At 45.3% G+C, this 25363-nt stretch overlaps 2 protein-coding genes across 2 annotated transcripts in view; one reads left to right on the forward strand and one right to left on the reverse strand.

Moving 5' to 3' along the window:
• Positions 1-3621: 3621 nt before the first annotated feature.
• Positions 3622-15592, forward strand: LOC124023285 (EF-hand calcium-binding domain-containing protein 4B-like). The gene is made up of 16 exons (XM_046337791.1): positions 3622-3708; positions 4127-4319; positions 5139-5285; positions 9624-9714; positions 9926-10021; positions 10564-10751; positions 10921-10992; positions 11184-11232; positions 11398-11480; positions 12005-12539; positions 12980-13118; positions 13570-13651; positions 13869-13983; positions 14106-14207; positions 14686-14762; positions 14999-15592. The coding sequence occupies exons 2-16, from the start codon at positions 4279-4281 to the stop codon at positions 15084-15086; spliced, it is 1905 nt and encodes a 634-aa protein (XP_046193747.1). The 5' UTR covers positions 3622-3708; positions 4127-4278; the 3' UTR covers positions 15087-15592.
• The window catches only part of LOC124023287 (protein arginine N-methyltransferase 8-B-like), a 30063-nt gene continuing 20274 nt past the window's right edge, over positions 15575-25363 (reverse strand). The window contains 6 exon segments of the mRNA XM_046337792.1: positions 15575-16382; positions 18593-18714; positions 20108-20258; positions 22101-22216; positions 24143-24230; positions 25049-25191. Coding sequence (XP_046193748.1) covers positions 16299-16382; positions 18593-18714; positions 20108-20258; positions 22101-22216; positions 24143-24230; positions 25049-25191 — 704 coding nt within the window. The 3' untranslated portion in view covers positions 15575-16298.

Consider the following 25363-nt stretch of genomic DNA (forward strand, 5'->3'; position numbering starts at 1 on the left):
ACTGACTTTTCCTTCTAAATGGGATGTTACATTCTTTCTTGGTCTGGTTAGATGAGTAAAAGGCAGATGGACATCCTGGTCCCAAAGTGGAATACAGTGTTTTGTAATATGATAGGCTATCAGCTACCAACCCGGTCTCAGAGCATTTTGTATTATTCTGTATGTAAATCAGAGACACTCCATTTTGTTTGGTATGTATTCATTTGTGAATAATGTTACCCACATTAGTCAACACCTACAGAGCATGTCATGTTCTTTTTCTACCTCAACTAAAACTGCTACTGTACAGACCTCATGAGTTCAAGTCTGATCGGTCTTGATTTGAAGCCCATTATGCTGTCACCCACACCTAACGTTCACCATTTCCACAGAAGCCCTATCCGCTATAACCCCCCCCCCATTTGTTGTGGTTAACTGTAGCCCTGCTTTACAATGTAGTGAAAAACATAGCAGCTCAGGGTGCAGATTAGCAATAGACTGATAGCAGCTCAAGGATGTTACTCTCTAGATCACAGACTGTAATACTTCTGTGTTTAGAACGTACAGGCAGCCTACCAACTGCTAATATTCAGTGTTCCCAAACCTGAAGAGAATTTCATTGTGGTTTTTATTCACAATGTCTAGACTGTAGTCTATGGTATGCAGGAATTAACATAGTTGTGAGGATTGTGTGCTTCGGTATTAAGATAAGCCGTTATGTTTACATACTTCCCAGCATGTTAGCTAGGATGAAAGTCTCAGCTTATGAAAAGGGAATTTATACCCAAAGAACTGCTGACACGTGGTTCAAGACCAAACTTTTCTCATAGTGTTACTATTGAGTAACAACTATCTCCTTTCCTGTATTCTTTCACATAGATAAGAGTCTTTCATCACAGAAAGAGTTCTGCTTTCATGCATTACTAGCCTACGACACACTACCAACATGACACACATCTCAAAAGCTGCTTTTAGACAGGCAGACCGATTCTGATATTTTTTCACTAATTGCTCTTTTGACAATTCAGATCAGCTCTGAAAAAGATCTGATGTTATTGGTCGAAAAAACAATTAGTGGAAAAAAATATCAAAATTGGGGGCTGCCTGTTTAAAAGCAGTCAAACAATGACTTATGAGAGCGAATAAATCCAAAAAGAAAACATCATGATGCTCTCTGTAATCATCATGGTCTTCATGTACCCACCTTTCAAACAGTTTTAAGGTTATATTCTAATGTCTTTGGGAACAAGACAGACCATTTACTGAGATATTAGACAGACCATTCTTCCCAGGAACCTGGGAACAAGACAGACCATTTACTGAGATATGAAAACTCCTAGACAGACCATTTACTGAGATATGAAAACTCCTAGACAGACCATTTACTGAGATATGAAAACTCCTAGACAGACCATTTACTGAGATATGAAAACTCCTAGACAGACCATTTACTGAGATATGAAAACTCCTAGACAGACCATTTACTGAGATATGAAAACTCCTAGACAGACCATTTACTGAGATATGAAAACTCCTAGACAGTCTCTGTGGCCTCATCACTGCTGACTTGTGGTGCCTGGTCTCATCTCTCACCATGACCCCAACCGGCCAGGCCGAGGAGTGAGACAGCTATGTCTGATTCTACCTTGTTCAGAGCCACCAGAATACTCTGCAGAAGTATATCTAGTGACATGGAGGAGTCTGAGGCCAAGGGCAGAGGAGGAGCTGTCCCCATGAGGAAGAGTTCAGACAGGAGGGGTTCTGACTGGGAAGCATCGCCATGCTGGATAAGACCAAGGAATTCTTCCAGACCTGCGATGTGGAGGGCAAAGGCTTCATCACACGCACCGATATGAGGGTACGAGGAGGGGGTGATGGGGGGGGCTTGTTTTGCCTCAGTTTTACACTTCATCACACGCACCGATATGAGGGTACGAGGAGGGGGCGATGGGGGGGGCTTGTTTTGCCTCAGTTTTACACTTCATCACACGCACCGATATGAGGGTACGAGGAGGGGGCGATGGGGGGCTTGTTATGCCTCAGTTTTACACTTCATCACACGCACCGATATGAGGGTACGAGGAGGGGGCGATGGGGGGCTTGTTTTGCCTCAGTTTTACACTTCATCACACGCACCGATATGAGGGTACGAGGAGGGGGCGATGGGGGGCTTGTTTTTTTGCCTCAGTTTTACACTTCATCACACGCACCGATATGAGGGTACGAGGAGGGGGCGATGGGGGGGCTTGTTTTGCCTCAGTTTTACACTTGTTAGAAACTTAGATGTTATGGACATAGATGTCTACCCCATTGATGCAGCCATGCTTAGATCATCGTTTTGACAGAGGGACAATGATGGGAATTATGTTAAAACCCACTGGGCAAAAACTGATTGAATCAACGATGCAGTTTCCACGTCATTTCAACCCAAAAAATTTAATTTGATGACGTTGAATCAATGTGGGAAAATAATTGGATTTGAAAAAGTCAACAAAGGGAATTTCATATTTTTTCACCTAACCTTTAACCTTAATTCAATGACATAGTGACATTTTTTGTTGAATTCACGTTGAATTCACATTAGTTGACAAATGTAAATCAAAACGAGACAAACAAACAAGTTCATTTCAAGGGTTAAGGTACACACACACACACACACACACACACACACACACACACACACACACACACACACACACACACACACACACACACACACACACACACACACACACACACACACACACACACACACACACACACACACACACACACACACACAAATGATGCTGTCTCTCACAACCATGAGATAACCAGAGGACAGTGTGACATGCAGGAGGTGCTTTGTGCTATGGTTCTCTATCTCATTGACCATTCAGAGGTTTTCATATCGAGAACCTCTCCACCTGCTCACTGAAGCAGCCACTCAATAGCACGGCACCTTTGATCTCTGTGTCCAGGAACACTGGATGAATTTCCATCAGAAACAGGTGCATGCACACACTTACACACACAATTTTTGTATTTCACTCAAGCGCTGTTTTGAAATGAACAAGAGACGGCTTTTGTTGTTGTCCGGGCTTTGAGGGGATAGTGTTTTGTACATTTAGTGTTCATAGAAAATGCTTAAAAAGGCTAACAGAAGAATCACCTGGAAAATGGTGATGTTGACGTGTGTATTATCTAAGGATAATGTAACATGTAATTGCCTATTAATGAATACAATCATATGGCCTATACCTTCCGTGCCAATATTCTCCCGTCCCTTTTTGCAAGCAGGTCTAGCGTTGACCACACCACTGGCACTGACAATATGAAATCCACAATAATGGTGTAAACTCAGTTAATCCTGGCTTTCTTTCGCGTGCTTTCCTTGACACATTTCTACTCAGAGAGGCAGGACAAGGTCCAGGGTGACAGATATTACAGCTGTAGTAGACGCACATCCAATGCTACTGACTTGAATATCTTTCTCTTTGGAGTGAAGCAGGAGATGACTGTTGGGCTTGTGTTGTGTTACATCTCTTAGCAGAAGAAACAATCTATTTCTTGTGTTTGTGCATGTGTGTGTGTGTGTGGGTGTGTGTGTGTGCGTGCGTGCGTGTCTGTGTTCCACAGAGGCTTCACAGAGAACTACCCTCACTGCTGAAGAACTGGAGAATGTATTTGACTCCCTGAACACTGACCAGAACGGCTACCTCACTCTCGAAGTGTTCTCATCAGGATTCAGTGAGTTCCCTATTTTTCTCTTTATCGCCCTACATTCAATTTCAATTTCAATTCAATATGACTTTATTCATCCCCAAGGGACAATCTGCTGTATGTCTCATGGTTTACTATTGGTTCAATAACTTGTGTTTTGAGATCAATGGAGTGAGGGACCACATTCAAACGTGACAAAGATAAGGTATAGATTCATTTATCTCCTAGCTGGCAGGGAGTAGATGCTCACCCAGGTAAGGATAGGTTGTACTCTGTATAAAATGACCTTACAAACTTAAACTTGAGTTCTCTTTTCACAACCATCAGAAACTTGATAATTGTGAGTGCAGGGCACTTTCAAAATTGAAACACCCCCTGATTTGTAATTCAAACTGATGTTACGACATTTTGCTGGTGATGCTTATGCTTCCTGCTCTGTCCCCAGGTCAGTTTCTGCACGGCCGGAGGATCTCTGTACCCGAGGACGCAGCACCCACCCTCCCCACTTCTAGGAAGCCCTCAGAAGCCCTATACCAGAGCAAATGGGATGAGAGGTTGACTGGAGGGTGGGAGGATGAGGAGGAGAATCACTTCTGTATGCTGCTGGAGAGCCTAGGGGCCAGCAACGTGTTCCAGGAGTGGGTGGAGTTAACCACACCTCACATTATTACCTACTTTATTACTATACAATATTACATATGCAGCATTACAATATTGCACCTTGTGTGTGTTCCCCAAATATCTTTGTTTGGGGTTGTTGCCTCATCTTGGAAAGTGTGGGGTTGAACTTTCAACTTGCCCGTCATGGCTTTAGCTGGTTCATGGTGTAAAGAACTGTTTGGCACTGAAAGTGTGGGGTTGAACTTTCAACTTGCCCGTCATGTTTTAGCTGGTTCATGGTGTACAGAACTGTTTGGCACTGAAAGTGTGGGGTTGAACTTTCAACTTGCCCGTCATGGCTTTAGCTGGTTCATGGTGTACAGAACTGTTTGGCACTGAAAGTGTGGGGTTGAACTTTCAACTTGCCCGTCATGGCTTTAGCTGGTTCATGGTGTAAAGAACTGTTTGGCACTGAAAGTGTGGGGTTGAACTTTCAACTTGCCCGTCATGGCATTAGCTGGTTCATGGTGTACAGAACTGTTTGGCACTGAAAGTGTGGGGTTGAACTTTCAACTTGCCCGTCATGGTTTTAGCTGGTTCATGGTGTACAGAACTGTTTGGCACTGAAAGTGTGGGGTTGAACTTTCAACTTGCCCGTCATGGCATTAGCTGGTTCATGGTGTAAAGAACTGTTTGGGCACCACCCCTCTATGCTTTTGGAACCCTGTGTCTTTACAGTGATTCCAATGGTTTCTGATATAGTGGAGGTCAACCAGTAAGTTGAATGTGACCGGTCCCTGTAGTTTTATCAGAACTCTTACCCTCTGTCTGTCTGTTTCTCTCTCCCCCTCCTCCAGTCCAGGCGAGGTGCGCAGCTTGTGGGCCCAGCTGAGGAGGGACGAGCCTCACCTCCTGTCGAACTTTGAGGAATTCCTGGCCAGAGTCACCTTCCAGATCAAAGAGGCCAAAGAGGAGAGGAGGGAGATGGAGAGCGCCCTCCAGAGGTTGGAGACCACAAGTACCTCCTCTCTTTGTTGTCACTGCTACTCCCTGGGCCAGTTTACCAGACACAGATTAAGCCTAGTCCCAGACTACAAAGCATTGCCAAGGGAGAATCTCTTTTGAAAGTGCTTTTTATTCCAGGACAAAACTTGATCTGTGTCTGAGAAACTGTCCCTTTGGCATTTAGACATGATTATGTGATCATTATGTGTGATATCTTCACTGTGACTGTGTAGTGGATTGCAACCACAGCCATGTAAAGCACAATACTATTTGTAAATGCACGTCCAGTATGTCTTCGGCTTCTCGGTTGCAGCTCATCAGAGTGTAATTATTCAGTTCAAACAGCAGTCATTGATTCGTAGAACTGACAATAGCTTGTTCAGTTCCAACCCATGTGTTAGATCTATGGTCTATTTTGCTGTAGAGGTCTGTTTGTGTACCAGATTGTAGAACGAATAACGTTTGATTCAGGATTCTATCCCATTGAAAGTAGTCCTTTTACATGCAAGCAGTTAACAACTTCAAAAGGTTGATACAGGCCTTCAGTGAATGAATGCAGCGAGGTTCTATCAAGTCAACTACTCCAGACATAAATTCCATATTACTCATTGAACCTGTTTTTTTCATATTTAAATAAATATATTTCACCTTTATTTAACCAGGTAGACTAGTTGAGAACAAGTTTTCATTTACAACTGTGACCTGGCCAAGATAAAGCAAAGCAGTTCGACACAAACTACAACACAGATTTACACATGGAATAAACAAACAGAGTCAATAACACAATAGAAAAAATGTTTATATACAGTGTGTGCAACTGAGGTAAGAAAAGGGAGGTAAGTCAATAAAATAGGCCATAGTGGTGAGGTAATTACGATGTAGCAATTAAACACTGGAGTGATAGATGTGAAGATGAATGTGCAAGTAGAGATACTGGGGTGCAAAGGAGCAAATTAATACCGTATGGATTGAGGTAGTTGGATGGGCTGTTTACAGATGGGCTATGTACAGGTGCAGTGATCTGTGAGCTGCTCTGACAGCTGGTGCTTGAAGTTAGTGAGGGAGATGAGTGTCCAGCTTCAGTGATTTTTGCAGTTTGTTCCAGTCATTGGCAGCAGAGAACTGGAAGGAAAGGCGGCAAAGAAGGAATTGGCTTTGGGGTGACCAGTGAGATATACCTGCTGGAGCGCGTGCTGCGGGTGGGTGCTGCTATGGTGACCAGTGAACTGAGATAAGGCAGGGCTTTACCTAGTAAAGACCTAGTAAAGACTTGTAGATGACCTGGAGCCAGTGGGTTTGGTGATGAGTATGAAGCAAGGGCCAGCCAATGAGAGCATACAGGTCGCAGTAGTGGGTAGTATATGGGGCTTTGGTGACAAAAAAAACGATGGCACTGTGATAGACTGCATCCAATTTGTTGAGTAAAGTGTTGGAGGTGTGTTGTAAATGACATCGCCAAAGTCGAGGATCGGTAGGATAGTCAGTTTTATGAGGGTGTTTGGCAGCATGAGCAAAGGATGCTTTCTTGCAAACTAGGAAGCCGATCCTAGATTTAATTCTGGATTGGAGATGCTTAATGTGGGTCTGGAAGGAGAGTTTACAGTCTAACCAGACACCTAGGTATTTGTAGTTGTCCACATATTCTAGGTCATAACCGTCCAGAGTAGTGATGCTGGACGGGCGGGCAGGTGTGGGCAGCGATCGGTTGAAGAGCATGCATTTAGTTTTACTTGCATTTAAGAGCAGTTGGGCCGGTTGAACAGACTAGTAATAGGGGTTGCAACAATTTCGGCAGATCATTTTAGAAAGAGAGGGTCAAATCAAATCACATTTTATTTGTCACATACACATGGTTAGCAGATGTTAATGCGAGTGTAGCGAAATCCTTGTGCTTCTAGTTCTGACCATGCAGTGATAACCAACAAGTAATCTAACCTAACAATTTCACAACAACTACCTTATACACACAAGTGCACAGGAATGAAAAAGATGTACATAAAAATATATGAGTGATGGCCGAACAGCATATGCAAGATGCAGTAGATGGTATAGAGTACAGTATATACATATGAGATGAGTAATGTAGAGTATGTAAACATTAAATAAAGTGGCATTGATTAAAGTGGCTAGTGATACATTTATTACATACATTTTTCTATTATTAAAGTGGCTAGAGATGAGTCAGTATGTTGGCAGCAGCCACTCAATGTTAGTGATGGTGTGATGGCCTTGAGATAGAAGCTGTTTTTCAGTATCTCGGTCCCTGCTTTGAGGCACCTGTACTGACCTCGCCTTCTGGATGATAGCGGGGTGAACAGGTAGTGGCTTGGGTGGTTGAGGTCCTTGATGATCTTTTTGGCCTTCCTGTGACATCGGGTGGTGTAGGTGTCCTGGAGGGCAGGTAGTTCGCCCCCAGCGATGCGTTGTGCAGACCTCACTACACTCTGGAGAGCCTTACGGTTGTGGGCGGAGCAGTTGCCGTACCAGGCAGTGGTACAGCCCAACAGGATGCTCTTGATTGTGCATCTGCAAAAGTTTGTTTTTGGTGTAAAGCCAAATTTCTTCAGCCTCCTGAGGTTGAAGAGGCGCTGCTGCGCCTTCTTCACCATGCTGTCTGTGTGGGTGGACCATTTCAGTTTGTCCGTGATGTGTACGCCGAGGACCTTAACTTTCCACCCTCTCCACTACTGTCCCATCGATGTGGATACGGGGCTGCTCCCTCTGCTGTTTCCTGAAGTCCACGATAATCTCCTTTGTTTTGTTGACGTTGAGTGTGAGGTTATTTTCCTGACACCACACTCTGAGGGCCCTCATCTCCTCCCTGTAGGCCGTCTCGTCATTGTTGGTAATCAAGTCTACCACTGTAGTGTCGTCTGCAAACTTGATGATTGAGTTGGAGGTGTGCATAGCCACGCAGTCGTGGGTGAACAGGGAGTACAGGAAAGGGCTAAGAACGCACCCTTGTGGGGCCCCAGTGTTGAGGATCAGCGGGGTGGAGATGTTACCTACCCTCACCACCTGGGGGCGGCCTGTCAGGAAGTCCAGGACCAAGTTGCACAGGGCCAGATTCTCTAGCCCGGCTGATTTGTAGGTGTCCAGATTTTGCAGCTCTTTCAGAACATCAGCTATCTGGATTTGGGGGGAGGAGAAATGGGGAGACTCGGGCGAGTTGCTGTGGGGGGTGTAGGGCAGTTGACTGGGATAGGGGTAGCCAGGTGGAAAGCATGGCCAGCTGTGTTAAAATGCTTATTGAAATGATCAATTCTCTTAGATTTATCAGTGGTGACAGTGTTTCCTAGCCTCAATACAGTGGGCAGCTGGGAGGAGGTTCGTATTCTCCATGGACTTGTGTCCCAGAACTTTTGAGTTTGTGCTACAGGATGCAAATTTGTTTGAAAAAGCTAGCCTTTGTTTCTGCCTGTAGACACAGAGCTCTATGTGGGTTTACCATAATGCCCCAATTATCTCTTTCAATAGACCGCTAAGCTCAGAGATCATATTTTCAAAAAGGACCATTGATTGCAAGCCTGAGGAATTGGCTGCCATGTAGACAGATGAGAATGTATTTTTCTCCCCTGAAACAATGTACACTATACTACCTTTGATAGCCAGCTAGTCATTGTCTAGGTATTTGTATGGCTGTGGTCCCCGGTGTGTTTGGTAATACTAATGCATTGTTCTCATGGTACTGTGTGGTACCACTTAAGACAACTTCAGTCCTCTCACTAATTGGTTGCTTAATAAGGTGGCGGAATGTTAAAGGAACGCAAAATTCCAAGAGCCGTGCTTTTCCATCTGTATCTACACAGACAGTGTGCTGGTACGTGCATGTACCAGTCTGTGTAGCTTACAGATGGAAAATCACTGCAGTAGACTAATGTAATGTGTCCAGTTGTTTGGCTCTGGGTTGAGCAGGCAGAGTGAAGTAGAAACAAACAACAAAAATACATGTTCAAACATTTCATAAATTAAGGAATGGTTTCACAAGTTCACCTTTTCAGCATGGCTCATCTCTGGCCCACTAACACATTCACAGGCGGGAGGCATTATTCTTCCCTCCATTACTCCCAGGAGCCACCATACCTCTGGACTGCATCACCTCCCATGGGAAGCTGCCTAAAAGAGAAACAGGGTTTACATACATGCCAACTGTTCTGTTAATTAGTCAGTTGTCCAATCAGAAGGCTTGATGAATTAACATTGGCAATTAGTCACACCTGTGAGGCTATGACATAAACAGAATGAGCTATAATCACTCTCAAACCTACCACTTGTAAACAGCATCTGGTTAAGTAGTTATTTAGTTGTATTAAATCCATTCTCCCCCATACATGCAGGAAAGCAGCCACACACGACAGTGAGATCCGCGGTCTGTATGAAGAAATGGAGCAACAAATGAAAAGCGAGAAGGACCGGCTGCTCCTCCAGGTACATATAGTTGATTAGTTAGTTTAAATGACTTGAGACCCTCTCCCAGACCTGGACTGTGTCTCTTAACACCAAACTCTAGACACCTGCTGGATCCCTACCTTCTATATACCCTTCAACAAGTCACCCAATGGACTCAACAAGGTTGTGTTGTACTGTATTTCTGTTTAATTTCTCCTATCCTAATGTGCTGTCCCCCTCTCTCCTCCAGGACTCGGAGCGCCTCCAGTCTCGTAGTCACGACCTGGAGCACCAGCTGTCCAGTAAGGAGAGAGAGCTGGAGCAGCTCTTCCAGAAACAGAGGAGGGTGAGTGACTGAGGTGCCTCCTATAATTTGTGGAACGTTCCAACAGGAATCTGTTCCAAAAATGTAGTAAATAACAAGGTTGTCAACAAACAATGCATACAAAGTTGTATAGCAGCAGAATAAGATACCGGGTAGGGAGGGGGCTATTTAATTCAGTTTTCACTCCCCATGTTTATTCCTGATAATGTCTGTCCTCACTCTGGTCGTCTATCGACAAACAAGAATAAGCTACATGGTGAGTTGATGCCTTTTGGACAGCTAGTTAGCTAGGTGAATAGATCATGTTACTTTTGTATGTGTTATTTGTTGTCAACCTTGTACTTTAAGAAGTTTTTGGAACATTCCAGAAATGATACCATCCAGGGCTCCTGTAACTCTCCAGGGGGAAGGTTGGCCACCTCTGGTCTCCTGCGGGGCTAATCCCCCTTCTTGATTTCAGTCTTTGTGTTTTCGGTGCAGATAAAGCAAAGTAAAAGACAAAGAAGCTGTGATTATAATAGAATACATGTCTCCCTAACAATATTACCCTTTGACCCCCCCAGTTGGATCTCCAGTGTCGCGACCTGAGCAGTGAGCAGCAGGAGAGCCGGGTGGAGAATGTCAAGCTGAAGATGACCAACGAGGAACTGCGCAGAGAGCTGGAGAGCACCTGTCAGGAACTGTCCTTGGCCCAGGAACAACTGACCATGCTGCAGGACCAGGCTTCCCGCCTGCACCAGGAGAGAGAGATGTGGGTTAATATTACCACTAGATGTAATGACCAAACACACTCACTCACCTAGACATCACACAAACGTTCCATCAGTGGCTATGGCATGTCACTCCTAGTACAGCTAACATTCACTAGATTACTGTTCAGGTGTGGTTCAGTGAGCTTTGGTGACTCTCTCTCTGCTCAGGGAAATGTACCGAGTCACTGAGGGACTAGAGAGAGAGAAACAGAGTCTGATGAAACAACTAGACCTTCTCAGGTAAGTTACACACACACACACACACACACACACACACACACACACACACACACACACACACACACACACACACACACACACACACACACACACACACACACACACACACACACACACAGCATGCAGCATGCATGTTATACATTTCATTTGACAACTTATCGGTTTTTGTCCTCCTTGCAATATCTATCCAGAGAGATGAACAAACATTTAAAAGATGAGCGAGACATATACTGTGCTGTGGTGAGTTCTCGACTCATGATATTTTCACTGTTACCTTTGTGGCGATATTGAATGATAAGACATATTCAAGCCAAAGGCACATTTATTTCCACATTATATGGACATTGACAACAACAAAAATGTTTCTATGATATTCCATTCTGTTGTGTTCTCTTTGCTCTACAGAACCCCAGGAAGTCCCTCAAACAGAAGCAGAGAGCCGGCTTGGTCCATCTGTTCGCGGACACCAGCCAGCAGCCGGTTAAAAGGTGAGGTCATTTCCTTTAGAAGTGCCCTGAACATAATTAACCAGTCTTGTCGTGTGTGAAAGGAAACTGATTTTATGTCCGTCAGTAACGGGATTTAAATCAACATTGGATTAAAGAGGAGAAACAGGATGTGCAATCAAATGTGTTTTTGAGGCCAAGGCACCAAATGAGTCAATTTAATGTAAGGTACTTTACAGCGTAAGGAGTGTATTTGCAATATAATATACTAACAATATATTTTACATGTAGTGACTTCTGCGCTGCTCTTGACAGTAATGGCAGCACCCAGAACCATTTTGAGTTACCATTTAATGATAATGCTTGGTAACGAGAGACTAACGTGAAAGTGCCTCGGCAACATGGGACTCGGAAACAAATTGTTTTCATCCGATATCCTCTGTTTCTACCTCTTGTCTCCAAAGAGCCTCACTCCTCACCCACAATGGGGGGTTCCTATGAGTTCCTTGATGCGCTGCCAGTAGAACACCTTCAAATCTCTCTTGTCTCCTCCCCTCCTCATCTAGCGAGGACCATGTTGACACCGCTTGTCCACCACGTTCGCCGAAAACCAACTACGGCCTGGCCAACGGCTACCACGACTCCAACACCTCGTCTCCAACCCAAGTGGTTGAGGTGGAGGCGCAGGGGTTGAAGGAGAGGCTCTCCAAGTTCGAGTCAGAGAAGACCCTCGCCCCCACCCAGAACCAAAGGGACAGGCATACAGAGTACCAGAGTAAGCCGGAGGTTGGGGGCGATGGGCTGGACGGTCCCCCAGATGGGTGGCCCCTCCGTCGGGTTATCTCCATCGAGGAGGACCACCTCCCCCACCTGCTTCATGGAGGGCCCCAGCCCCTGCTGCACCAGCTCAGTGAGGAAGACGAGGAGGAGGAAGAGGCTCAAGGGAAGGAATATCTGGAGAGTAGTATCTTAGTTGCCCCTGTTCCTTTACCTGTCCCGGTCACGACAGTGTCCCCCTTCAAACACCGAGGTAGTTTCAGCAGAATCAGAAATATCCCCTCGTCACCTCGAGGACAGCCCGTCGGCAAGGAGACCCAAAATGTGAGCAAATCTCTATTCATGTATTGTATTTTAATTCACTTTGGAATTACTGAGTTAGAATGAAGTTGACCCCAACCCTGCAAGGGGTTGAAGACCCTGCTGTCGTAGGACAGGGGCGGCAGGGTAGCCTAGTGGTTAGAGCGTTGGACTAGTAACCGGAAGGTTGCAAGTTCAAATCCCCGAGCTGACAAGGTACAAATCTGTCGTTCTGCCCCTGAACAGGCAGTTAACCCACTGTTCCTAGGCCATCATTGACAATAAGAATTTGTTTTTAACTGACTTAGTTAAATAAAGAAATAAGATCAAATCTATTGTCATTGTGTTAAGCATCAGAACTAAAACCCTTCATCTAAGCGATCAACATCATTTCCAAAGCTCTTCAATATGTAATCAATTGAAAATATCATTCTGTTGACCTCTTTCTCTGCCTGTCCCTCCAGAGGGTGAAGGAGAGGGCCGTGCCCGCCCCAGACCGCCTGTTTAAGGTGGTCCTGGTGGGCAACTCCAGTGTGGGCAAGACTTCCCTGCTGCGCACCTTCTGTGACGGCCGCTTCCACCCCTCCAGCCCCGCTACTGTGGGTGAGGGCCGACAACACATTACTGTGTACCACGGGTGTCACGGACCTTTTGTGTGTGTGTGTGTGTGTGTGTGTGTGTGTGTGTGTGTGTGTGTGTGTGTGTGTGTGTGTGTGTGTGTGTTACTATCAGAAGATTTACGAGCCCATCACATGAAAGGGCTCGTAAAGTCACACTCCCAGTCTATGAACCCCCGGTACACATTGTACCACTGCAGATTATGTCACATCGAATCCATTTAATTCTCCTCTGAATCCCCTTGGTTCTCCATTCTAGGACAGCTTGTTTGATTTCACCGCTTTGACTGTGAAAGACAATTACCTAAAGCATGAAGCTTGATGAATAGCTCAACTACCCCCTCTAGTGTTCATTAATGAAAGGATGTAACGTTACGGTATATTATTGCTGTGTATTCCTCTTACCTAATAACCAGTCTGAGTGCTATTCCTGACAGGGATTGACTACAGTGTGAAGACTCTAATGTTGGACAACACCCAGGTAGCCATGCAGCTGTGGGACACGGCTGGGCAGGAGAGGTGAGTGGCCACGGACCAGTGAAAATAGTATTGCCTAAACCTCACCAATAGATAACAGTAGCTAAGAATGTGATGTGTTATTTTTGCCTGGATGATAGTCTGAGAATGTGACTTAAATGACAACAAAGCAACGTTCTCAGGTTGGCATTTGGCACTTTGGCAAAATAAACAGGGTTCCATTTTGTCCAGTTGTGACTGTTCTCTCTGTTGGCTACAGGTACCGCAGCATCACCAAGCAGTTCTTCCGTAAGGCAGACGGCGTGGTGGTCATGTACGACATCACGTTGCTGGACAGCTTCAAGGCCGTGCGACCCTGGCTCATCAACGTCCAGGTCAGCTCACATTTGGCCTTTGGCCAGACAGGACATGACAAATAATTGTCTGTTCTCCAGTTTATTTTTATATGAACGTTTTAAGCAGACGCCCGACCTTTGATTGACCTCTGTTTTCCCAGGAGGCTGCGGGAGTGGGCATTCCCATCCTGCTCCTGGGCAACAAGATGGACGCGACGTCTGAGAGGGAGGTACCACTTAAAGACGCAGAGACTCTGGCCCATGTGAGTTCTCTGTTTAGGGACTCGTATGTATCATTCTATAGCACTTATCTCAAGAACTGAACGACCAACACAGAGTGGGGGAAATCTGTTCACTGTCTATAAATATGGACGAGACCTCTCATAGCTGTCACTATTGCCATCTGTAGGTCCTCTATGGATGCCATATCTTAATTTGACCATCCTGTTGCAGGAATTGTCTTGCACAGCAGGAAATGTAAACTTGTAGCATATTCAAGGTATAAAATCTTCTAAAGTTGAATTTCCACATAAAAATGTTTGTCTTGCCAGCAGCATACCATCGTGGACTGTAGCTAAGCAGGGTCGGTCCTGGTCAGTCCCTGGATGGGAGACCACATGCTAATGGTGGTGGTGTTGGGGGACCAGTAGCTGGCACCCCCCCCAAAAATAAAATGTCCATTAATTATAATTAACATTAGCTAAGTGACAACCAGTGACCTGAGTCTCTTCTCCCCTGTAGGACACCCGTGTGATATTCTATGAGGTCAGTGCATACACCGGCTACAACGTGACAGAGGCCATGATCCACCTGGCCAGGTAAGGGAGGGAGAGGGACAGCCCCTAGGTATCCAGATCTGAATGAATTGGACAGGTATAAGACCGGTATAAGCTATGTTAATGTTCCCACCTCCCCCTCTGATCAATTAGAATAGGAATTTTGTATGGATGCTAATCCTTTCAGATGAACTCAAATCTCCAAATACATCCTTCTTTCTCCAGAGTCAATTTGGGGACAGTGTGTGACATGTCAATGCATCTGTCTGTGTGTCCAGAGTGCTGAAAGAGCAGGAGGATCGGGTGAGAGACACATTTGTCTTACTGGAGGTCCTGCCAGTCAAGAAGAAAGCCTGCTGCAAGTGAAGACACTCTGACAAAATGGAGAGAGAGAGCATTTGGAATGGCTAGAGACTCCTGATAACAAGTGAAGGAACTCTTCAATCTAACTCTTTCTCTGTGCTCTCGGAGCCAAATCCTAACTTTGTGGACATTTGTTAATCAATGTCTCAAATTAGGACGTTTCTTCTTTCAGTACCTGTTTGGTTAAAGGCAAAGAGCCCAGTTGAGCTGGATCCTAGTGGATTGAACTCTAGTCTACATTACAACCATTTGTCTGCTGTTTGGACCTCCTGACTGTAATGAGCAATAGACATGTGTTCTACTGTAGAACTAATGGTATATTTGGTCAATTTAAAAAGTGGATCAATCATTTCAATGTATAGAATGACTTTTTCTTTAGTTGTGATTGTTGTTAATCAAAACACAGAATGGATATGTAAATAAGAGCTTGATTAAGTTTGTAGTCTGTTACAAAATAATGATTGTCATAAATTTGATTAAAATACTGATGTGAAATCTAATTATTTGATTCTTTCTCAACAATTCTAAGTAATTGTTGTTTATTTGTTCATCACTCCTACACCACACCCCAAAATCACAATGGCAAAATAACCTCCAGCTGGAGATGGAAGACAAGACATTTCTCACAGGTTTCTATCATTAAACACGTTCCATTAGCAATTGTGAATATCTCAAATGATCAAATCATGATACCTGAAATCAACCAAGAACAAAAAGCTAAACATGCAAATAACTTACCAGTACTGAATACCAACAAAATATAACTACCTTGAAGAAACACTGACTGACTTTCCTGTTAAACTCTTAGGTTCTGCATTCGTTGAACTTTGAGAGACAGCTGTAAAACAGAGGTGTAGTCTGTCTGTTTTCCTTGATAAAAGACATGCTCAGAGTTTGTCCTTAAAGTGCCTCTGGACTGGCATCTAAAATCCCTAGAACTCCTTTAGCTCTAGTACTGATAACACTGAAACTCAACCTTAAAGAAAGAACAAATCAAGTTCATCAGGGATATTACATTCTCAGGGCAGCTTTAAAAATGTGGCAGGTGACGGCGCTATTGCTTCGAAATGGCTTGTTTTTATGACATCACTTAGGTGCTGGAGCGCTGTCATCCAATCAGATGCGTATCGTGTCCCCCTCGGACCAATAAGAGGGCCTGATGGAGAGCCTGTGCCCTCCCTCTCAAGGAGGGGGATATTGCCCTTTGCTGGTCAGCTAGCGCATCTTGTAGTCGTGGGAAATGGCCGCATCACACAGCTGTCCTTTAAAGTCCAACTCCAAGGTGAACTCCAGGTCCCGCTGGAATACAAGAGAAGACTCTTCAGTCCAGCTATAACCATTTGACAGTATCGTGTCGACCCCAACCAGAGGTGCTGCCTCTGGTATTTTCTTTTCACATTGTCCTCCTACAATTTCAGTAACTACGGATGTGTAACCAGGCCAGCACAGTACGGCTTGGCTTAGTAGTGGGAAAAGGGTATTTGAGATGGACACAACAGTAGGGATATTTAGCCCTTTTGAATGCTTTGAAAAGACATCCTTCTTCCCTCCCTCCATTTAAAGTAGTCACTGACCTACAGTTGAAGTTGGAAGTTTCCATACACCTCAGCCAAATACATTTAAACTCAGTTTTTCACAATTCCTGACATTTAATCCTAGTAAAAATTCCCTGTCTTTGGTAAGTTAGGATCACCATTTTATTTTAAGAATGTGAAATGTCAGAATAATAGTAGAGAGAATTATTTATTTGAGCTTTCATTTCTTTCATCACATTCCTAGTGGGTCAGAAGTTTACATACACTCAATTAGTATTTGGAAGCATTGCCTTTAAATTGTTTAACTTGGGTCACATAAGCTTCCCACAATAAGTTGGGTGAATCTTGGCCCATTCCTCCTGACAGAGCTGGTGTAACTGAGTCAGGTTTGTAGCCCTCCTTGCTCGCACACAATTTTTCAGTTCTGCCCACAAATATTCTATAGGATTGAGGTCAGGGCTTTGTGATGGCCACTCCAATACCTTGACTTTGTTGTCCTTAAGCCATTTTGCCACAACTTTGAAAGTATGCTTGGGGTCATTGTCCATTTGGAAGACGCATTTGCGACCAAGCTTTAACTTCCTGACTGATGTCTTGAGATGTTGCTTCAATATATCCGCATCATTTTCCTTCCTCATGTTGCCATCTATTTTGTGAAGTGCACCAGTCCCTCGTGCAGCAAAGCAGCCCCACAACATGGTGCTGCCACCCCCTGTGCTTCACGGTTGGGATGGTGTTCTTCGGCTTGCAAGCTTCCCCCTTTTTCCTCCAAACAATAACGATGGTCATTATGGCCAAATAGTTCTATTTTTGTTTCATCAGACAGGAGGACATTTCTCCAAAAAGTACGATCTTTGTCCCCATGTGCAGTTGCAAACCGTAGTCTGGCTTTTTATGGCGGTTTTGGAGCAGTGGCTTCTTCCTTGCTGAGTGGCCTTTCAGGTTATGTCGATATAGGACTCGTTTTACTGTGGAAATAGATACTTATGTACCTGTTCCCTCCAGCATCTTCACATGGTCCTTTGCTGTTGTTCTGTGATTGATTTGCACTTTTCACACCAAAGTATGATCATCTCTAGGAGACAGAACGCGTCTCCTTCCTGCGTGGTCCCATGGTGTTTATACTTGCATACTATTGTTTGTACAGATGAACGTGGTACCTTCAGACGTTTGGAAATTGCTCCCAAGGATGAACCAGACTTGCGGAGGTCAAAAAAAAATTATTGGCTGATTTCTTTTGATTTTCCCATGATGTCATGCAAAGAGTCACCGAGTTTGAAGGAAGACCTTGAAATACATCCACAGGCACACCTCCAATTGACTCAAATGATGTCAATCAGCCTATCAGAAGCATGACATAATTTTCTGGAATTTTCCAAGCTGTTTAAAGGCACAGTCAACTTAGTGTATGTAAACTTCTGACCCACTGGAATTGTGATACAGTGAATTATGAGTGAAATAATCTGTCTGTAAACAATTGTTGGAAAAATTACTTGTGTCATACACAAGGTAGATGTCCTAACCGACTTGCCAAAACTATATTTTGTTAACAAGACATTTGTGGAGTGGTTGAACAACGAGATTTAATGACTCCAACCTAAGTGTATGTAAACTACAGCTGTATATAAGGTTGGATAAGTGACTGCCAGTTTCCCACTGTACTACTTTCACCAATCCAACCCTCTCCAATCCGTGAATACTTCAAATAAGGGAAGAAGGGAGGATGCATTTGTAGAGTTTTAACAGTTAAAGTCAGTGGGTGGTACAGCAATAGGATGGAGGTTCTGCAGCATCTGAGCTAATACTCATGTAGGGCTTCACTCTTAGAAAGACATATTCATAGATCATGTTAAAGACTTGACATCTTGACATCTATAGGAAAACCCCATCTAGAATGTATTTTTTAAAACAGCATTTATTCTATGCTGGCCTGGAGTCAGCTGCAGTTCTAATACAGTGTAGCTCTATTCTCACCACATTCTTATCATTGGGCTTGACTGCGATGCTGCCCAGGATCTCCTCTCCCTTCCTCACAGTCAGGTAGTCCTCCAGGTAAAACACTGTCTGCTTCCAGTGGGTACTGGCGGCGTCAGGAGCTAGACATGGGAGAGAGGGGGAGAATTAGGAGGAGGGGAACAACAGAGGAGGGGGAGATGGAAGAAAGGGGAGGAATAGCAGGAGGGGAAGAAGAGAGGAAGAGGGGAAGATGGAAGAGGGGGAGGAATAGCAGGAGGGGAACAAGAGAGGAGGGGAGATGGAAGAGAGGGGGAGGAATAGCAGGAGGGGAAGAAGAGAGGAGAGGGAGATGGAAGAGAGGGGGAGGAATAGCAGGAGGGGAAGAAGAGAGGAGGAGGGGAACAATAGAGGAGGAGGAGGAGATGAAAGAGAGAGGGAGGAATAGGAGTAGGGGAACAAGAGAGGAGGAGGGGGAGATGGAAGAGAGGGGGAGGCATAGGAGGAGGGGGACAAGAGAGAGGAGGAGGAGGCAGAGATGGAGAGAGGATTAGGAGAAAATGAATACGGTATTGAGAGACATAGGGGAGATCTCAATTGCATACATATTGCGTCCTCTCTCCTTGTCTCCTTCTCATCACCCATTGGATAAGAAAGCCAGAGGTCCCTCCCCTCTGACTTATCCTCCAAAGGGTTTTGAGAGGAGAGAGGACGCGATGAGTATGCAATTGAGATCTTCACAGAGATGTTGGAGAGTGAAATAATCAGACGGAGAGGGAGACAGAAAAAGTACCATTGGTATGTATTTTTAACCTGTGCTGTTCCACTTCACACCACTAGAGGGGGTCAAGAGCTGAGAACCCAAGTCAACTTGTCATTATAGGAAACAGCAAAGTATGTTATTACTTCATGCTTTTATGTCTAGCAGTACCTTTTGATCATCAGCCTCAAACCTACACCTCACAATAATATCACCCTCCCCTTGTCAAAACCTTGATGAATTAACATGCAAAAAATGTGCTGTGCTTCCACAATCTTCCAAACAAAACCAAAGGATCATTGCCAAAGACAAGAATCTCCACAACTACAGGTATGAGAACAGTTTTTCATCCTGGCTTATTTGTACAAGTGCTACAATTGACTGATTTACACAAAATGATTGATGTATGTTTGAAATGACAACTTTTCATTGTTGCATAACCTGGACAGGACACAGAAACTGAACACGGTGGTTCTCTCCTGTAAAATATCTCTATTGGCTTCAGGTTCCAGAGCTTTTAACAACACAAGTGGCTTGTGTGGAAGATATGTAACTTATATTGTCATACACCTCATTTCAAAGGACCTAGCGTTTAGTGTACTTGAATGTGGTCACATCGTGGGGTATGTTCATTAGTAACAAAACATTTTTGCAATGGAAAATAAAAGTAGGTCTTTCTTATTGGACTAGTTCAGGTAGTTCTTCCCTGTTTCAGTCTGTTTTCTGACTCTTGGTGCCAAATGACCACAACCCATGTGTGTGTGGTGAGGTCTAACCGGTAGAGAAGCCAGTCTTCTTATGACACTTGGTGAACTCGATGTTGAAGTAGGTGACCATGGCGTGGACATAGTCGTTCCTCTGGATCTGCAGGCAGAAGGCCGTGGTGAAAGACAGGTCCTCAGGCTTCACCGTGTAGATGTCCACTTCCTGGGTCATAGGTTACAAGGGAAATACGGTACAGGATGACATGAATCGGAAGAAAGATATCTCTCTCTCACACACACACATACACTTCTCCTTTCTCCTCTATTTCAACATATCCCTCTCAATCTCTCTCTCCTTACATCTATCACTCCCTCATACATAAAAGCACTGTCAGACATACACAAATGACATCTCTCAAACACACGTGGTTGGCTCCATTCTGCCCTTCAACCTCATTATCTATGGGATGATATTAGATTGTTGAGAAGTTTCATGACATGCTTTCTGATCCAGTGCTTTTTGCACCCCCCCACTACCTGACTAACCTCTCCTTCCATGTTTGTGTTCTACTCTTTATTTCATTCAATTCCACCCAATATATTCATTCATTCATTCATTTAATCAATCCAGTCAGTCAGTGAGTCAATCATCTGTTTTATTAATGAATTCCTTCATCTGTTCAATTCATCCATCCATCCTTTCATTCATACGCCCTACAAGGCATGGCACCTCTCAGCATCAAATACTTTCCTCCTGAAGATAATTCACACAGCATCTCATATCGTGCTTCTCTTTTGGATGAATGATGTGACATCGGACAGGACAGACAGGCCGTCATTGGACAGGACAGGACAGACAGGCCGTCATCGGACAGGACAGACAGGCCGTCATTGGACAGGACAGACAGGCCGTCATCGGACAGGACAGGACAGACAGGCCGTCATCGGACAGGACAGACAGGCCGTCATAGGACAGGACAGACAGGCCGTCATCGGACAGGACAGACAGGCCGTCATCGGACAGGACAGACAGGCCATTGGTGATCGGACAGGACAGACAGGCCGTCATCGGACAGGACAGACAGGCCGTCATTGGACAGGACAGACAGGCCGTCATCGGACAGGACAGACAGGCCGTCATTGGACAGGACAGACAGGCCGTCATCGGACAGGACAGGACAGACAGGCCGTCATTGGACAGGACAGACAGGCCGTCATTGGACAGGACAGACAGGCCGTCATTGGACAGGACAGACAGGCCGTCATCGGACAGGACAGACAGGCCGTCATTGGACAGGACAGACAGGCCGTCATTGGACAGGACAGACAGGCCGTCATTGGACAGGACAGGACAGACAGGCCGTCATCGGACAGGACAGACAGGCCGTCATCGGACAGGACAGACAGGCCGTCATCGGACAGGACAGACAGGCCGTCATCGGACAGGACAGACAGGCCGTCATCGGACAGGACAGACAGGCCGTCATCGAACAGGACAGACAGGCCGTCATCGGACAGGACAGACAGGCCGTCATCGAACAGGACAGACAGGCCGTCATCGGACAGGACAGACAGGCCGTCATCGGACAGGACAGACAGGCCATCATCGGACAGGACAGACAGGCCGTCATCGGACAGGAGAGGACAGACAGGCCGTCATTGGACAGTACAGACAGGCCGTCATTGGACAGGACAGACAGGCCGTCATTGGACAGGACAGACAGGCCGTCATTGGACAGGACAGACAGGCCGTCATTGGACAGGACAGCAGTGTTAAATCCCAATGTGTCACACAGACCCGGGAGTGCCAGTCCTATTTATAGCTCAGATATGGTGGCTGGCATGGGTCCCACTGTGAAGTCTGTACAGTCTAGAAACACACAGTCTAGACACATTCATTGACATGTAAATCACAGACAGGGACACGGAACCCATTTAGGGCTCATCATAATTCTTCGCTGGTCGTCTCTCTGTGACACTTCAATTTTGGAAAGTAATTTTTTAAGTCTGTCTGTATTCATGCAGTAAATCACACACACACACATATACACACACACACACTGACCTTGACTAGGCAGGAGTTGGTCACCACCTGTTTGGGGTCCACCACGTCCACCAGGGGCTCTCTCATGGCCACGTTACGGATGCAGGTCATGTCAAAACCGTACACGTTCTCCCACCCTGAATACACACACACACACACACACACACACACACACACACACACACACACACACACACACACACACACACACACACACACACACACACACACACACACACACACACACACACACACACACACACACACACACACACACACACACACACACAGATATGAGCAAATCTGGTACACTCTGTGTCTGAAGCCTCTCTCTCTAAGTGTTGGTCATCACACAGCCTCTCTCTCTAAGTGGTGGTCATCACACAGACTCTCTCTCTAAGTGGTGGTCATCACACAGCCTCTCTCTCTAAGTGTTGGTCAACACACAGCCTCTCTCTCTCTCTAAGTGGTGGTCATCACACACACTCTCTCTCTAAGTGGTGGTCATCACACAGCCTCTCTCTCTAAGTGTTGGTCATCACACAGCCTCTCTCTCTAAGTGGTGGTCATCACACAGCCTCTCTCTCTCTCTAAGTGGTGGCCATCACACAGACTCTCTCCTCACTCTCTCTCTATCTCTCTGGTCTCTCTCACTCTCTCTCTCTCTAAGTGGTGGTCATCACACAGACTCTCTCTCTCTCTAAGTGGTGGTCATCACACAGACTCTCTCTCTCTCTCTCTCTCTCTCTCTCTCTCTCTCTCTCTCTCTCTCTCTCTCTCTCTCTCTCTCTCTCTCTCTCTCTCTCTCTCTCTCTCTCTCTCTCTCTCTCTCTCTCTCAGTGGTGGTCATCACACAGACTCTCTCTCTCTCTAAGTGGTGGTCTTCACACAGACTCTCTCTCTCTCTAAGTGGGGGTCATCACACAGACTCTCTCTCTCTATCTGAGTGGTGGTCATCACACAGACTCTCACTCTCTTTCTCTCTCTCTCTCTCTCTCTCTCTCTCTTCTCTCTCTCTCTCTCTCTCTCTCTCTCTCTCTCTCTCTCTCTCTCTCTCTCTCTCTCTCTCTCAGTGGTGGTCATCACACTCCCCTCTCTCTCTCAGTGGGGTTATCACTCAGCCTCTCTTTCTCAGTGGTGGTCATCACACATGACCCAGCTTTCTCTCAATGGGGTTATCACACAGCCTTCTTTATAAGTGGTGGTCATCACACAGACTCACTCTAAGTATTGGTCATCACACATATTCTCTCTCTCTTGCTCTCTCTCAGTGGTGGCCATCACACAGACTCTCTCTAAGTGTTGGTCATCACACAGACTCTCTCTCGCTCTCTCTCAGTGGTGGTCATCACACAGACTCTCTCTCAGTGGTCGCCATTACACAGACTGTCTTGGTGGTGGTCATCACACAGACTCTCTCTCTCTCCGTCTCTCCGTCTCTCCGTCTCTCTCTCTCTCTCTCTCTCTCTCTCTCTCTCTCTCTCTCTCTCTCTCTCTCTCTCTCTCTCTCTCTCTCTCTCTCTCTCTCTCTCTCTCTCTCTCTCTCTCTCTCTGTGGTTCTCATCACACAGACTTTCTCATACAGATTCTCTCACATAGACTATCTCAGTGGTGGCCATCACACAGACTTTATTGGCACTGTGTTGGATTGGAAGAGTGTCTCAAGTTTTAGATTGAGATTAAAACTGTTATTCTCTACTTGCTGCCTAGGATCGATAACAACCCTCAGAAACAGTGGAAAGATAGCACAGCTTTACAATTGCCAAAAACGTTGGCTCCCTTAGTATGTCTATCTGGTGTTCCTCTAGTGAGAGACAGGGGCCTTAAATACTCGTCTACTACATCTGGCAGCCTTGTATTATAGGTCTACTTCAGTTCGGGTAAAGAACAGAGCAGACAGGCTCTCCTTCTCTTCCCTCCATCCCTCCTCTGCACAGCTCTCTGTAGTCTAGTCCAACCCAGAGGCTAGAGGAGAGAGGGAAGAGGGCGAGGACAGGATACCTCCAGCATACATACCGTATACACACAGTAGCTAAGAAACGGACACGGAAGGATGTTCTCACAGTGTATCTTGAAGTCCTTGTACTGCCTGTCCTCGATGGCCACAACATACAGAGCAGCCCTGTCAGGAAACATCAGCCCTCCAGGCTTCTGAATGTGAGAGGAGACACCAACATAAATTGAGTTGAGATACACCTCATAGAGAATAGAGACATCCTACAGTCACATGCATTGTCTGCACACCTGGCATCCTGTATGTAACATTAGCTCATACCCAGTCTAAAACCCTGAAGCAGCAACACTGGTTAGAAACCAGATCGTCCTCTCGCTGGGCGCTATAAGCAGGACCTTTGTCGATATGTGGACACACACACACACACACACACACACACACACACACACACACACACACACACACACACACACACACACACACACACACACACACACACACACACACACACACACACACACACACACACACACACACACACACACACACACACACACACACACACACACACACACACACGCACAAACGTACATGCACACACACACACACACGAACACACATCATTGCACACATACATGCATGCATGTACAGGTGTAGGATCTTCATTTGATCTATATTGTCACAGAAAAATTATCCTAGAGCAACAGGATTTGAATGTTTAGTCCATAACGTTGCTTGATCGGTGGTTAGGCTATTAGCTGAACAAAAATATGCTACATGAAAAGTGCAATACTGTTAATATAACCATGTGTTAGTGTGGATTTTCACTGAATTTATGTAAATCTTCAAAGCTCAAAGCTGCATTTCCTGTGGTGCAAGAAATGTCTCAGCAACGAAAGACTGACCAAATTAAGACCATACACCTGTATTATCTCTCTATCTTTCTTTCTCTCTTGCTCTTGCTCTCTCTCACACACACCCATACACATACACAAAAACAAACACACACGCTTACTAGCCATTTGTCCCTGGCGAAGATGACCGTATTGAGCATAGACTCGTAGAAGAGACAGTAGCCCATCCACTCTGAGATGATGATGTCTACTTTCTCCACTGGCAGTTCCACCTCCTCCACCTTCCCATTGAAGATAGTGATGACTGAAGGACAGGACACAGAATGTCACTCACAACACACACTCCACTCCACTAAACACTCCACTCCACTAAACACTCCACTCCACTAAACACTCCACTATACTAAACACTACACTACACTAAACACTCCACTACACTAAACACTCCACTACACTAAACACTCCACTACACTAAA

Source organism: Oncorhynchus gorbuscha, unplaced genomic scaffold (assembly GCF_021184085.1).
Source record: "Oncorhynchus gorbuscha isolate QuinsamMale2020 ecotype Even-year unplaced genomic scaffold, OgorEven_v1.0 Un_scaffold_1569, whole genome shotgun sequence".
Taxonomy (NCBI): Eukaryota; Metazoa; Chordata; class Actinopteri; order Salmoniformes; family Salmonidae; genus Oncorhynchus; species Oncorhynchus gorbuscha.

Bases quoted from the DNA above. Each gene is read 5' to 3' on its own strand.
- LOC124023285 (XM_046337791.1), top strand. From the start codon at position 4,279: ATGCTGCTGGAGAGCCTAGGGGCCAGCAACGTGTTCCAGGA. The intron at 11,481-12,004 runs GTGAGGTCATTT...CTCCTCATCTAG, and splicing joins AGCCAGCAGCCGGTTAAAAG to CGAGGACCATGTTGACACCG. The intron at 12,540-12,979 runs GTGAGCAAATCT...CTGTCCCTCCAG, and splicing joins TCGGCAAGGAGACCCAAAAT to AGGGTGAAGGAGAGGGCCGT.